Source organism: Phacochoerus africanus, chromosome 2, assembly GCF_016906955.1.
Source record: "Phacochoerus africanus isolate WHEZ1 chromosome 2, ROS_Pafr_v1, whole genome shotgun sequence".
Classification (NCBI taxonomy): domain Eukaryota; kingdom Metazoa; phylum Chordata; class Mammalia; order Artiodactyla; family Suidae; genus Phacochoerus; species Phacochoerus africanus.
In genome coordinates, this window is record NC_062545.1 from 273,896,353 (window position 1) to 273,911,834 (window position 15,482).

The 15,482-nt window shown below is 57.6% G+C and overlaps 1 protein-coding gene across 2 annotated transcripts in view; it reads left to right on the forward strand.

Annotated features, from left to right (window-relative positions):
* The window catches only part of NCS1 (neuronal calcium sensor 1), a 59,928-nt gene that overhangs the window by 19,051 nt on the left and 25,395 nt on the right, over positions 1-15,482 (forward strand). Inside the window, exons 1-2 of one of the 2 annotated variants that reach the window (XM_047768684.1) lie at positions 213-417; positions 7,938-7,962. In XM_047768684.1, coding sequence (XP_047624640.1) covers positions 228-417; positions 7,938-7,962 — 215 coding nt within the window. In that variant the 5' untranslated portion in view covers positions 213-227. Of the gene's footprint in view, positions 1-212; positions 418-7,937; positions 7,963-15,482 lie in introns of those variants that run through there. The other variant, XM_047768685.1, reaches the window with a different exon arrangement.

Consider the following 15,482-nt stretch of genomic DNA (forward strand, 5'->3'; position numbering starts at 1 on the left):
CCAGGGAGGCTGGGCTGCTGCCACCCCCGTGGGGGGGGGGCGCTGAGTCCCCAGGGGAGGGCTGTGGGGGCTGGGCCCTGGGGAGCTTGCTCCTTTGGGGTCAGGGGGGCTCCTGCAGCACCCAGCTCAGCCCAGAGTGCCCGGGAGTTCTGGGCAGGAGGCCAGGCCTCCTTTCTGATGAAACTCAGGCCAGCCCTGGGGCCCAGCTCCCCTGCAGCTGGGCATTTATGGAAAACAGGCCTGGGGCGGGTGCGGGGCTGTGGGTCTGTTTCCTTCCCACTGGGCCGAGGCACAGAACGAGCATCCCAGCGGCAGTGACCGTGGCACTCAGCTCCCGTGTGACCGCGTCACATCTGATCTTGCGGCAGCTCTGCTGGAGGACTCCGTTTTGCGGGAAAGCCTCCACCCGCATCCAAGGTCACCTGGGGCATTTAGTGCATCTGGGTCCCAGCCCGGGTTGTCCGGCCCAGAGCGGGCCCCACCCTGCCGTTTCCATGCTGCCCCTCTGGGTGTCCACAGGCTGCTCCCTGGGCTTGGAGCCTGAGGGCCTCTGTCATCATTGACGATGTGCTGCCCACAGGTCACTCCGGGGGTGGCGGGAGCTTGGGGGGCCTTTTGGTCTTTGGAGCTTCCAGACAAGGGAAGCAGTGTGGCCACAGTGGGCAGTCAGGAGTCCCCTGCCCCTCCCAGGAGCACCAGTGCCTTTCCTGGGCTGCCGGAAGGTACCCTGACCGTGCTGGCTGAACTCGGGGTGTGGTCCGTGGGTCTCTACAGCTGGGGGGGCTTGTAGCTCCTGGAGGATGAGAGCGGCAGGTGTCCCGTCACCCAGCCCTATGGGTGGGAAACCCTTCAGGCATTTAATGCTCTTGCCCTCCCCCACCTCCCCAGTGTGGCCTTTCACACCTGGCACAGGTAATGCCACTCTGAGCAGGAGGAGGACGCATTTCCTCTTTCAGGGACAGGGGCACGGAGGCCCAGATCCAGAAAGTGGCAGGTCACGTGAGAAGGGAGGGCAGAGCCCTGCAACCTCTGTTCCCCCAAGACCACCAGGCTACATGGGCAGCTCCCCTTCCTGGTGGGGGTGTGTGTGTGAGTCACTGTCCGTAGGGTGGGGAATCGGGCTGCTGTGAGCAGGCAGAGGGCGCGTCCTGGCCCACCAGCAGGCTCCCTCTCTTCTCTGCAGAAGCTTTGCTAGGAGGGGAGGGACCTGACCAAATTGGGGATGCTGGCAGCTGCTGGGTGGGGACCAGAGGGGAGGGGGGATGGAGGTGGAGGCTGGGAGGAGGCTGGATCAGCCCTGGGCTGGGCTGGGGGACTCCAGGCCAGCCCTGGACAGTGGGGATTTTCTGGTGTTTTCCAGGGAGCTGCGTGGGACGGCCTGGTAGGGCAGGAAGAGGGGTGTTCACAGAGTGGGGACCCAGGAGGGGTGGTCCTGTCTGCGATGGGGGTCCATTTGGGCCAGGTGGAGCGTGAGGGGTCCCTGGGCTGTCAAGAGGAGCTAGAAGCCTGGAGTGAGCCATGCAGGGGCACACGCTGCCCCCCAGAGGAAGGCGCTGAGGTGGGGACTCTGAGATCCCCCATGTTTGGAGGCTGAGCAAAAAGGAGTGGCCCGGAGCTTGAGGAGGAGCTGTCTGAGGGGGCTGCCCTTCTGGAAGGTATACAGTCAGTGGTCACAGGTGTCAGGACGGGAGTGCCTGTGGTGGTGCAGTGGAAAGGAGTCAGACTAGGATCCATGAGGTTGCGGGTTTGATCCCTGGCCTCACTCAGTGGGTTAAGGATCCGGCATTGCCGTGAGCTATGGTGTAGGTCGCAAATGCAGCTCAGATCCCGCGTTGCTGTGGCTGTGGTGTAGGCTGGCAGCTGTAGCTCTGATTCGATCCCTAGCCTGGGAACCTCCATATGCCGTGTGTGCGCAGCCCTAAAAAGACAAAAAAAAAAAAAAAAAGCAAGGGTGTCAGGATGAACAGGAGGGTGGGATCATTTAGTGACAAGGGGTTGCGGGGCGGCCAGGTCCAGACAGCCCCCACCTTCTCTTTGTGTGTGACTCAAACCCAGGGCCCCCTTGCTGAGGGTTTTCTTTTGGCTGTGGTGGGGGTAGGGGAGGCATAGACACTCACCACGCAACCTTTGTCCCCGGAGATGGAGGGGGGCTGAAAGAGCCAGCACCAGGGGAGCCACCCCCCTCCTGCTGTCACCGGCGCTGCCGCTGTGGGGGCTGCAGCCCCTGCTTCTGTTCCCACCATGTTTGAGCTGAGCTTCAATCAGGAGAGAGGTATTTTGCTTTAGGGAAATCAAAATCAGACTCAACATTTATCCTGGGCTCCAGGGACCGGCTCTTGTGTTCGTTCCTGGCAGACGAGAGCTGCGGGAAGAGGGGAGGGGCAGGACCAGCCTCAGGAATGCTGCTCTGGGGGCAGAGGGGGGCCAGGGCACCCCCCACCCCCACAGCTGGGGGGTCAGTGGGCAAGTGGGGACAGGGACTGGGCCCTCTCGAGCTCTGAAGCCCACGGCTTTCAGGGAGGTCAGCGGGTGGGGGGCGTGGAGTGGACATCCAGCGCCCCCCCACACCCCCGATAAGCTGGGAATTTTCTATCCGTCTCTGAAGACATCTTCCCGATGGCTCTGCCTGGTAGGAGTTTACACCCCATCCTTCAGAGGAGGACTCTGAGGCTCAGAGAGGCTCAGTAACTTGTTTGGAGCAACCCAGCCTCCAAGTGGTCAGCCCCCTGCCATGTCGGCCTTGTGGTTTCATTTATGGACCTGTTTATGTATTGGCTGCACCTGAACGAGGCATGGGGCAGTTCCTGGGCCAGGGAAGTTCCAGCTGCAGCAACACCAGATCCTTAACCCGCTGCGCCACACGGGAACTTCCTGGTGGTTGTAAATCCTTAGGTTTCCTAAGGCCCCTGGACGCCTCTGGCCAGGAGGCAGGAGCGGGCTGGAGGAAAGCAGCTCGTTTTTTAAAAACTGGCCAAAGCCAGTCGTAACTGTGAAGGCAAATATGTTGTGAGAAATGTTTTCGGATGTGTTCCCAGCCCAGCCAAGTGGCTTGGTGATGACGGTGGAATCAACAAAGGTTTATTCCCTGCCTGTGGTGTGCAAAACGCCGGGCCGAGCTCCAAGGGTGATGCTAGGACATGCCTGGAAAAGCTCCTTGGCCTCTGGGGCCTTGGCATCCAGCTGGGAAGAGGAGGGAAAAATGTGCTGCTTTTGGGTGCTTGCTGGGTGCCCGACAGCCTGCCAGGCACGTGAAGTCCAAACTCCTGGTAGACAGAGCTGCTATCTGTCCCATTTTGCAGATGAGCCCACCAAGGCTCAGAGGTGTGCGGTCATTCACCCCAAGCCACACAACCAGAGCTGTTTTACCAGTGGCCCCCTTTCCCTGGCTTGGCCCCGCAGGCAGCGCCCACGTGACCCCCTGTTGGGTGGTTTATGGGAAGACAGGCTGTGTAGACAACAGGGATTCCCACACAGGAGGGTGGTTCCCGAGGGAGTCTCGGAAGGGCTTCCTAGAGAAGTGACACAAAAAGGGTGCCGGGTGCCCCAGGTGACAGAGGTGAGGGCACGTGTTCTGTGCAGAGGGGACAGCAGGTACAAAGGCCCCTGGGGGGGACTGGTTAGAGGAGCTTGAGGGGTTCAAGTTGGGCAGGGGACCAGGACTGGTAGCATTGTGGTTGCCCTTCTTTGCTGCCAAGCCCTGAGCCCTGAGCGCGGACCCACCGAGCGTGGCGTGGGTGGGTGCCTGTTAATTTCACACTTGGATGGAGGCTCCAGGAGGTGGGGGGATGGGGCCAAGCTGGGAGCCCGAGCCTGGGAATGTCGCTTTAGTATCAGGGTGGAGGCAGAGGGACCCCATTACTGTCCCCTAGCCCCCTCCTCCCTCCCACTGCCTGTGGCGGTCGGAGCTGGACCCTCGGCCCCTACTGGGCTGTGAGGGGGCACACAGGTGGGGGGCTGCTGAAGACTGACATTTCCCCCCAGCCTTTGATTTTGAAAGATCAAGGGCAAGGCTGAGCTAATAGTGCCAGCTGTCAGCATTTTGCCACATTTGCTTCCTCTCTCTTTCTAAATACGTGTGTGTGTATTTCTGAACCTCCCACAGAGGCTGCAGGCAGCCCGACCCTCATCCTAAATACTTGCACATCCCAAGGAAAAAGGACCTTCTCCCACCCAAGCTCCGTGCGTCCCTGCTCCTAAAGAAATTGACCCGAGTCTCTTGGGCATCCAACAGCCCGCACGTGGGCAGCTCCCCCCACCGTCCTCCCCCGTCATATCTGGCAGACCTGTCATAGCTGGTCTTTTTTTTTTTTTTTTTTTTTTGTCTTTTTAGGGCCATACCCAAGGCATATATAGAAGTTCCTAGGCTAGGGGTTGAATCGGAGCTGCAGCCACTGGCCTGCCCCACAGCCACAGCAATGTGGGATCCAAGCAGCATCTGTGACCTACACCACAGCTCATGGCAATACCAGATGCTTTAACCCACTGATGGAGGCCAGGGATCAAACCCACATCTTCATGGCCACTAGTCGGGTTCGTTACCGCTGAGCCACGACAGGAACGCCTCGTAGCTGGTCTTTAACTCCGGATCCAGGACCCAATCCAGGCATTGCAAGTTGCATTTAACGGCCTTCTCTCCTTAGTCTTTTTCTGGAACAGTCCCCTGCTTGCTTTTTACCTTCTGTGCCCTGACTCGTTAAAGTATTCTGGCCAATGGACTTGCAGAGTGTCCCGCATCTGAATATGTCTGGTCCTATCCTTTGATTAGACTTGGGGACGGAGGCGCTGGGGTTTGGATGCAGGCTTGCCTGACCTTTGTGGGAGCAGGTGGTCAGGACCCCCTGAGGACTGGCTGCTGCCCACCCCCCTCCAAGACGCTCCAAGGCTCCAGGGAGTGAAGCAGTGACAGGTGCCAGGCCTGGCATGGTACCAGGGGACACCTGTTTGCGAAAGGTTAATGAACGGCTTCAAGCACAGGGCAGGGCTGGTCTCCTCCTCCCCAGCTCCCCGCCCCTGGGGCTTGGCTGCCTCCTGACCACGTGGTGTTCTGTGTTGGGACCATTCTAATGGGGGAGGGGGTGGCCAACCATGTCTGCATCCTGGGGGCTGGTTGGGTGCTCTTGGGTGCTGAAGGACACAGGGAAGGCTGAGAGGCCGGGGCTGGGGAAGGCTGCTTGGGGACCGGATAGGGGCTGGTCGGGAGAGGGCTGGGACTTCGGAGCTGGGACAGGGGGATTCCAGGGAAGCCTTCTCTGACCCTAGGAGACCTCACCTAAGGTCAACTGTAGTCCTGCCACACAAGTCCTTGCCACCCAGCTCCTGCTGTTCATATGACCTGATCTCAAGGTCACACAAGGTCACACAGCTCATTGGCTGACTTGAGGTGGGCAGCAGAGTGGGGGCTCCACCTCGGCATCCATCCTGGGGTCTGGAGGCATGGTCCTGGCCCCTGGCCCCACCCAGTCACCTCGGGTGACTTCAGGCAAGTAAGCAGACCTGCCTGAACCTCTGTCTCCTCAACGGGAAACCGGGATCGCACCTACTTATGGGATTCTTATGCCCGTGAAGAGCACTAAGCACTTGCATCTTCACAACAAGCCCATTTAACAGATGAGGAAACTGAGGCCCAGAGAGGGGAAGTACTTAGCCCAAGGACACACAGCGAGTAGGCTGTGGAGCTAGGTTTAAATTCAAGCCATCCAAGAGTTCCTGTTATGGCTCAGCAGGTTAAGAATCCGGCTGGTATCCATGAGGATGAGGGTTCGATCCCTGGCCCTGCTCAGTGGGTTAAGGCATTGCCACAAGCTGCAGTGTAGGTTGCAGATGTAGCTCCAGTTTGACTCCTAGGCTGGGAACATCCATATAGAAGACAGGAAAAAAATGAAAGAAAAAAAAATAATAAACTCAAGTCGTCCAGTCTGGCTCCAGAGTATGAGCCCCTAAGCTCTCAGCTGTGCTACGATACATCTCCTATGTCCGCAGGTTGGGTCTTTAAACATGAGCTCCTTGGCCCTTGCTGCCTCTCGTTGCCAGGTGTGGGTGGCAGGTGTAGTGTGACCCAGGCTGGTTTACGATAGATGGGGACACCTTCGCTCTCCACGCCCCCGACTCCCTTCCCACCCCCACCCTCTGCCAAAACTCTCTCTCGGAAAACTGCATTCTTTTGCACCAGGTCTGGCAGCTGCCAGTAACAACTCTCACCATTGCTCTTTTTTTTTTTGGTCAGCATCCTGCTCATGGACAGGGCTCTTCCTCCACCTCTGGTTGGCTTCGTGGGAGGAGAGCACCCAGGAGGAGGGGCCTGGCAGAAGCTTCCAGCCCGCCCCAGGGTCTGACTCCCAGGGCCCAGCTTAAGGGCCCCGGACTTGAGCCACAAACCTGGGTTCAGACCCTCCCCCTTCCACATCTCCTCCTGCCTCCTTCTGCCTCAGTTTCCCCATTTGGAGTCAGGACAGAGTAATGGCTTCCCAGGGAGCATCGTCAGGGCAGCTGACCAAAGTGCAGAGGGCACTCAGGACTGGGCGGCTCTTACGAACCTGCCTTAACCGTTTTTTACAAAGTGGCCTCCGGCAGTCTGATCAGGCACAGAGGGTTCAGGGGGACCCCCTTGGGTCTCCCTCCCCACTTCACTGGGAAGAAACTCTAGTTCCTTTACTCACCTGACCTGCAACCAGCACCCATCACCCACCTTCCCGTCTGTTCATTCATTCATTCACCCCACAAGCCTGCATCGAGCACATGTGAGTGCCAGGCCCCATGCTGGGGATTCAGGAGTTTTTACACCTGTCCTGATTGAATGCCCAGGACAGCTCGGATGGCAGGTACAATTACTATTTTTTTTCTTTTCTTTTCTTTTCTTTTTTTTAGGGCTGTACCCGCAGCATATGGAGATTCCCAGACTAGGGGTCTCATTGGAGCTACAGCCACTGGCCCATGCCACAGACAGCAATGCAGGATCCAAGCCGTGTCTGCAACCTACACCACAGCTCACGGCAACACCGGATCCTTAACCCACTGAATGAGGCCAGGGATCGGACCTGCAACCTCATGGTTCCGAGTCAGAGTCGTTTCCGCTGCTCCACGACAGGAACTCCTACAATTACTATTATTTCCACTTTACCAACGAGGAAACTGAAGCCCAGGGAGACAGAGGCGCTCTCCCAAGGTCACCCTTCCCCCCCCAAGAGGGAGTGAGGCCTTTGAGGTGGTTCAATGTTCGCCTTCAGTGATTTTAGAGAAATTGACTGGTTTTGTTCCAACCTGAACCGATTCAGTACTTTTTAGAAAAAAAAAAAAAATCATTTTTTTGTTTTATTTTGTTTCATGGTTCAGTAGAGAATGACTATTTGGGCTTGGCTGGAGGTTCAGCTACTTTTTATGGCTCGTTCCAGCTTTTGGTTCACAGCTCTGTTCTCCTTTTGCCTGTAAAATAAACCTGGGACAGACCGCTTGGAGGGGCTGGAGGGGCTGGTGGAGGAGGGGAGGGTTCTGGGCGCTGCTTGGGCAAGGAGGGGGCTCAACCCTTCTGTCTTGCCCCCCGACCCCATGCCCGAGTGGCAGCTGAGTGCCTGGAGGAGCCAGTGTCTTCTCTGGCCCTCTGCCCAGGGAAGAATTATCTTCAGTGTTGGGCTGGGTGCAGCAATTCTTCCTGAGGCTGATCTTGTCTTGTCCTCCCAGCGGCGCAGGGGGCGTCTGGAGGGGACGGGCAGTGTCTTCCCCTGGGGGGAGGGGGACGCAGAGCTCCCAATGGGGCTGCTCATCGAGTGGGGAGAGGGGCAGCGTGCAGGCCTCTTCTCCGTTCAGAGCTGGCCGGTGTCCAGACACGGGCAGACTGACCACGGGGCGGGGCAGGGAGGGCGGGAAGGAGGCTCCCCTGTGTCTGTCTGTCTCCTGGGTCACCTCCCTGAGCTAAAAATCTTCTTCTCTCTTTTTTCTTGCAGTTACCGAGAAGGAGGTCCAGCAGTGGTGAGTAGCTGCTTTTCCCCGAACTCTCAGATGGGGGCGGGGATGGGGGCTTGGTGCCGATGGGACAGCAGTCCAGCTGCCCAGGACAGGGCCCCCTGGAGAGTGGCTTATCCCCAAGTGGGTCCTGGCTGCCTTTGCTCACGAGGGACTGATATGGGTCCAATTGAACTGGGGTCGGGGGTCGGGGGGTGGGGATGCCTTGCCTTGTGTGGCATCTCTAAGGACCACCGGTGTTGATTCCAGACCCTGCTCACTTGAGGGAGGGGTTTGGACTGCAAACAAGTCAAGAGCCTGGATCCCAGGTCTGGCTTTGTCACTAAGTCATCCCATGGCCTCGAGACATCTCTTCCCCTCTCTGGGAAGTTCAGCCACTCTGTCTATAAAATGATTGATGGAAAATAGGCTTCTTCTTGGATGCCAGTTCTAATCGATCTGTAGGAGCTGCCTGGAGTGCTGTGTTAAGAAGGATTCTGAGGCTGTGTGTCATGGAGCAAATGGGAGGTCTAGCAGTGAGGCATTGATGAGATTTGTAATGGATTAGTGATGCCTGCCTTGGGCAGGGAGGGGAGAATGGTGCACAGTCTGTCCTTGTGGAACGTGGAGCAGATGGGAGACTCACACACTGTAAAGTGAACCCTAGCTAGGGGTGGGTAAGTGGGCCAGGAGGTGAGTTTGGAGACCTTCCAGTAAGGTTTGGTGGCTTAGAAATGGACTCTAGAGTCCTGGCTTTATCTGAGTGACCTTTTCCTATCTTGTTGGCCTCAAGTGACTCAACCCCTCTGAGCCTCTGTTTCTCCATGTGGACGACAGCAATGATGAGGCATTGGGGTGACAATCCCTGTAAAGGTCATAGCACAGGGCCCAAGAGGTGACAGCCATTGACAGTGGTATTCTGTCCACAGTTCAGGTGGGGAACAGGCCTCCAGATGTGCCCTCTGTCACAGCGAGCTGTGCTGGGTCATGGCAAGGGCTCAGGCCCTGGGACGCTGGGGGAGCGCTGCTGGGGGAAGGGCCAGGCTCCCTCAGGGGTCACCCCCTAGACTTCTGTGCCCTTGAATCCAGGTGGCAGAGGGGCAGAGCTGTGGCTGCCCTGCCCGGCTCTGCTGACCCCTTGTTGGAGACCCTGGCCAGGTGGGTAGAACCTGGGTGGCAAGCTGGCTGTGTGTGGCAGGGGGAGCAGATGTGGAGGGAGCAGCTGCCGCCCCCTTCTTCCTCCCCCCCATCCTAGGACCCACCATATGGGCCTGACCTGCTTCTGACCTCATTATCCACTTCTCCACTTCCCCAGGTGAGCGTTCCAGAAATACTCCTGCATCTAGGTCTTTATCCCCGAGGCTCTCCCTGCCTTCCTGGGCCTTTGTCGCTCGCGTTTCCCTCCTGGAAAGCCCCACCCTGCCTTCCTGGGCCATCTGAGTTCTACCCTCCAAGGCTTACCCAAGTCACCTCCTCCAGGAAGCCTTCCAGGATTCCCCATCTGACCATAATCTCCCTCCTTCCCACAGGGCAGCCAGAGGGGTCTTTGTTGAACAAATTTCTGACAATGGCAGGCTTCTGCCTAAACTCTCCCTGGACTTCGGGTGAAGTCCATGCCTTTGGCATGGTTATGCGGTTCTGAGGCCCGGCTCCGTCCAGCCCTGCTGTGCTGACCCTTCCAGTCTCACAGCCATTTCCCTCTGCCCTCTGCCCTCTGGCCCGCCCAAATTACTGTCAGTTCCCAAAACCTTAACCCTTAACCTTAACCTTAACCTTAACCCTGGGGTTTCCTGACCTTTGCCCAGGCGGTTCCCCCGCCCCCTCTGCTTGGCCACCACTTCCTCACCCTCCCAGCGTCCTTTCTGGAAATACTGCCTGCCCCCAGCCCCTAGTTGGGTTAGGAGCCTCCTCTGACCTCCCACAGCCCAGTGTCACCGCCTGGGACACACAGCAGTGACACGCCTACATCCTCTCTGCCCGCCTGCCTGGCCTCCAGGGCTGGCTCTGCCCTGTTCACTGCTGTGTCCCCAGGTCACAGCTGGTGCTCAGCACCCAGCACGCACCCCAAGCACATCCCATATGCGTTGTCGTTGACTCCTGGGCACTGTCCTGGGGTTGACATGGTTTATCATCACCATGGCAATGAGAAAACTCAGCTGAGGCTCCGAGAAAGTCAGGGCGGGGCGAGGTCTGTCCTTGAGAGCTGGCAGACGCCTCCACGGTGCCGCTGTGTGCCAGGCCTGCTCTCAGATGTGGCCTCATTTTGTCCTCAGTCTCCCAGAGGAGTGTCCCATTGGGGCGCTCCCTAGATGAGGCCCCTGAGCCCCAGGGGGTGCGGGGCGCACCTGAGCCCTGCGTCCTCCCTGTCCCCCAGGCCTTCCTGGGGAAAGACGGGAGGCGAAGTGTCCAGGCAGCCTCAGGAGCCAGGCTTGGGCTGGCAGCCTGGCTGAGCAGCCTTGGACGAGCTACGGGACTGCTTGGTGACTCAGTTTCCCCATCCAGAGCATGAGGCTAATAAGAGTCAAACTTTACAGGAATATCATGAAGGATAAATGACTAGTTCGTACACAGCATTTGGGACAGAGTCTACTCATCTTTCTACCTGCGTTGTTCGTAATGCTCATACTTCTTTTTTTTTTATGTTTTTGCTTTTTAGGGCTGCACCCACAGCATAGGGACATTCCCAGGCTAGGGGTCGAATTGGAGCTACGTATGCTGGCCTACACCACAGCCACAGCAACACAGCATCCGAGCCACACCTACGACCTACACCACAGGTCATGGCAACACCAGATCCTTAACCCATGGAGCGAGGCCAGGGATCAAACCCGCAACCTCACGGTTCCTAGTCAGATTCATTTCCACTGCACCGCAAGGGGAACTCCTGCTCATAGTCTGATAATCCTGATCAGATGACTGTGGAGCCATCCTGAGATGGAGGGTCCCCTCCTTGTGGTGTAGTTGGGGAAACTAAGGCCCAGACAGGTGGAGGGGCTTTTCTTCATTCATCCAGCTGACACTTGAGCTACAACCTGGACAGCAGGGCTCAGCCATGGGAGAGTGTTCCAGGCACATGGAAGAGCAAGGACAGCCTCAGGGCTGGGGACAAGCTTGGTGTGTTTGAGACCATCGGGGAGGCGTAGGAGGCTGGCCTGCAGAGAGACGTTGAAGCTCCTACAGCAAAACCAGAGCCCTTGTGATGCCCAGTCCTTGCTGGAGAGGACCCCTCTCTAAAGAGCTTGTAATGAAAAAAAAAAAAAAAAAATCTTTTCTTTGCCACCAAGTGCTATGGACCCAAGTAAATGCCCTTTTGGTTCTTGTTGGGGATGCCTTCAAGGCCGGGAGATCCTTGAGCCAATGCCTTTCTCTCCTCCTGGGTCAGCCCACCACCCACCTCACTGTTGTGTTCTAGAATGGCTACACCCCACAGGGCAAAGGTAGACCAGGAATGGTTAAAGAGTGACATGCACACCACCCTCTCCCAGCCTGTGCCTGCCGCAGACATCAGTAATGGATCCCAGATTATGGGCACTCTGGATGAGTCTCCTCCAGTGCGCTGGGCAGCCAGTGTAATTATTCTTAGTATGTGAAATGAACCGGTGTGTTATCAGCCCACACTGGTTCATCTGGGACTAGATAGAACCAAGCCTGCTGCGTCAGAGGCCAGATCCACGTGGGCTGCTCTCCCCTCTGTCCTGCATCCCAGGTAGCCCATTTTCAAAGGACCCTTTCTCACCATGGCCTCCAGCCAGGGTCCCTTCACATTTTAAATGGCTCTCTGGCACCTGAAAGCCGGGGAGTGCCTGCCCTCCCTTGGGAAAGCTCGGGATCCCGAGCCCAGCCTACCGGGGCAGCAAACAATTTAGGACCAGCTCGTCTGGTGTGGATTGAGAGGCAGGAGGGAGGGGCATGTGGAGAGCAGCGGGGCCACCATGGACAGGGTTCTCCTGTTCCACCTGTGACGTGGCTGGGGATGTAGCCAGGGCAGCTTCACTTTCCTCCTGCGTTTCTCCCTCTCTTGCTTAAAGCCCCTTTGTGGCTTCTTACTGCACTTAGCATAAAGGCCCAACCCCTTGCCCGGCTCCTTCCTACCTCAGGGCCTCCACCCTTGCTGTTCCCTCTGCTGTTCCCTCTGTCCCAGATCCTGCTGTCTTCACTGCAGTGTCTCCTCCTGGGAGAGTTCTGCATGGACCACCTTGCCCCTGTGTCGCTAGGCTGGTGTGGGATTGTGTTTTATGCTGACTTTTAGTAGCTGCTGCACAAAAGAGGAACCAGGCCCAGGGGTCTCTGTGACACTGTGATTTGTCCTGGGCCACCCAGGGCGCGTGAGCAGAACTGGGTGGAGCCCAGGCCCCAGGTGGTCAGGAGCGCAGGCCGGGCCATGGTGAAGGGCAGCCTGGGCTGGTGCCGGCTGGGCCCTCACCTCACACCCGGCTTTGTGCGAGGCGCCCATGATGTCATCTCACGTCATCTCCCAGCTCCGTGCTTGGCAGGAGGAGAGGCTGGGGGCTTGGGGCGGGGTTAGCATCGGTGGGCAGCCAGCCCCAGGCCCCTCTTCCCCAGCTCCCTTCCTCCTGACCGTTTCATTTCCTGCTCTGAGCTTGATGGACCACAGTGGATGATTGGAAACCACGGTGGATGCTGCCTCGGAAACTATAGCAGGTCCCAGGCCCTTGAAGGCGACTGTGACATTGTGATCCATCGCCTGGAGAGTGGAAGGAGCACGCTCCTGAGTGGAAAGAGCAGGGCACTCTCGGTGCCCTGGACCCAGGTCCACGATGAGAAGAACACGGAGGGAAAAGATGGAAGGAAGCCGGCCAGGGGCTGGTCGTGGGTGTCGGGGGCGGGTGGCATCGTGGGTTTTGGGTATTATTTTCTCTCCTACTTTCTATATGACAGGTTTTCTGAAATGCTTTTATGACCTTTATAATAACTAAATAACCCGCTGATACGGTAATAAAAATAGTGGGTGGAGGCAGGAGGGATTCTGCAGCCTCCTCAGCGGGGCCAGCCGTGACCCTGGGCCATCGTCCCCAGTCGCGGGTGTGGGGAAGGAGGCCACCTCTCCTGAAGGTCCCCGGGAGCCTCCTGTGAGCCAGGCACTGTGCTACTATGTAGACCGAGGCTGTGGGTCAGTCCAGGAGCAGCCCGTTTTACAGATGAAGAAACTGAGGCTCTGAGCAGTGGAGACTCTTGCCGCTGTCACACAGCTGTGTGTGTGTGTGTGTGTGTGCGTGCGTGCGTACGCGCGCGCGCAGCGGGGGTCTGGCTCACTGGCCTCCACGGCCCAGGCTGCAGGGGCTCAGCCCTGCTGGCTCTGGGAAGGCCCCCCATGTCCCCCGAGCTGAAGGTGGTGGAGGGTGGGGAGTGAGGAGAGGGCAGGCGGAGGGGCGAGGAGGAGGGGACAGGCCCGTCCGTCCTCGTGGATGTGCTGTGCTTGGGGACCCTCCTCCAAGATCTTCTGAAGCCCGTCTCCAGGGAGCTCTGGGAGAGGAATGCCAGGGAAGGGAGGGGTTTGCCAAGATAATGGGAGAACCGTTTGCCAAGGCCGCCACTGCTGCGTGGTCCCAGCTGTGTCTGGCTGATGGCAGCAGGGGGTCATGCTTTATTATTTATCCATCTATTTTTTCCCCACTTTTCACAAGGCAGGAAGCAGCATCCGCCGTACTTAACCCTTGGCAGGGAGGGAGGTGGGCATGGAGGGCGGCGTGGTGCTTGCTTTAAGCTGGGTCCCAGAGAGCAAGGCTTTGTAGGAACCAGGAGTGGTGAATTCTGGAGAATCCTAGCAGGCTGGGCCCTTTGGGGAACCAAGGCCCTGGCGGCGCTGGAGCTGCTTGGGGCCACAGAGAATGGGAAGCTGAGCTGGCACTGGACCCCAAGGTCAAGGAGTAGGGTCTTCCTTCCTTCATCATTCATTCATTCACGCACTGATTCATTCATTCACTCATCACTCATTCATGCATCACTCATTCATTTACTCATTAATTCACTTGCTCACTCATTCATTCATGCATTTGTTGGTTCATTCCTTCCATAAATCTTTACTGAGCACCTACTATGTGCCAGGGCATGCAGGACGCTGGAGGCAACAGGAACTGGGGGAGACGAGGTGCGGGCGTCCGCTGGGGGACGCGGGCTGGCACAGTGGGTGTCAGAAGCTGGGTGGGAGGCTTACAGGGAGGAAGCCCAGTGTGGAATGGAGAGTGTTTTGTAAGTGGCATGCAGTCCTAAGTGTTTTCATGAAATGACAGCTTCTTTTTTTCCTGTTCTCTTTTAAAGAGGTGTAAGAATGCAGCTGTCGAAGCCAGGATTTTTCTTCTCTCGTCTCCACCCTGCCGTGGAGAGCGGGTTCCCAGGCACAGTCAGCTGTGTCAAAACCTGGGCTCTGGTGCCTGGCACCTGCGTGTGTGGAGCTCAGGGGCTGTGCTGTGTCCTGGGCTCAGTCTCAAAGAGAGTTACACCCCCTGCTCTTGAGCAAGGTTTTGTGAGGGGCGGTCTCCCTGTAAATTCCTCAGGCTGCGTGACTGGGGGGAGAGGGGACGTGGGGGCCTTGGCACAGGACATGCCCTGAAAGGTCTGCCCATGTACCAGGGGGTCGGGGATGAGCAAGCACTGCTGGGGCCAGAGCCAGGGCCTCTGGAGGATGTGTTGACCTTCCTTCTCGGGACAGCTGGCAGGACAGGGCCCAGGAGGGTACGTGGGGGAGGGCCTGCGGTGGGGCGGTTGGGGGGGTGCTTGGTGGAGGGTGGACATCTGGTTTGTCCTTGGCTGTCCTCAGCATCACAACGGTCTGGCGAGGCTCGCTCGGGGCCTGAAAGGCGGTGCCATAATGGTTCCTACCTGACTGATGAGAAAACAGCTTCAGAAAGGGAAAGCCAGAGTTCCTGCTGTTGCTTAGTGAGTTAAGAACCCGACTAGTATCCATGAGGATGTGTGTTTGATCCCTGGCCTTGCTCAGTGGGTTAAGGATCTGGCGTTGCCATGAACTGAGCTGCAGGTCGCAGATGCGGCTCAGATCCTGTGTTGCTGTGGCTGTGGTGTCGGCCGGCAGCTGTAACTCTGATTCGACCCCTAGCCTGGGAACTTCCATATGCTGTGGGTGTGGCCCTAAAAACAAAAAACAAACAAACAGGAGTTCCCATCGTGGCACAGCGGAAACGAATCTGACTAGGAACCGTGAGGTTGCAGGTTCCATCCCTGGCCTGGCTCAGTGGCGGAGGATCCGGCGTTGTTGTGAGCTGTGGTGTAGGTCACACATGTGGCTCGGATCTGGTGTTGCGGTGGCTGTGGTGTAGGCTACAGCTACAGCTCCGATTCAACCCCTAGCCTGGGAACCTCCATATGCTGCAAGTGGGGCCCTAAAAAAAAAAAAAAAAAAAGACAAAAAAAAATTAAAAAACAAACACCCCCCCCCAAAAAAAACCAAAAACAAAAACAGAAAGGGGAAGCTGCCTGCCCAGGGCTGCACACAGGGCAGGGTGGTGCTGGGATGCAGCCAGGTCTGACTGGATAAGCCTGAGCCTTCCTCTTTCAGTTCTTTACATTTA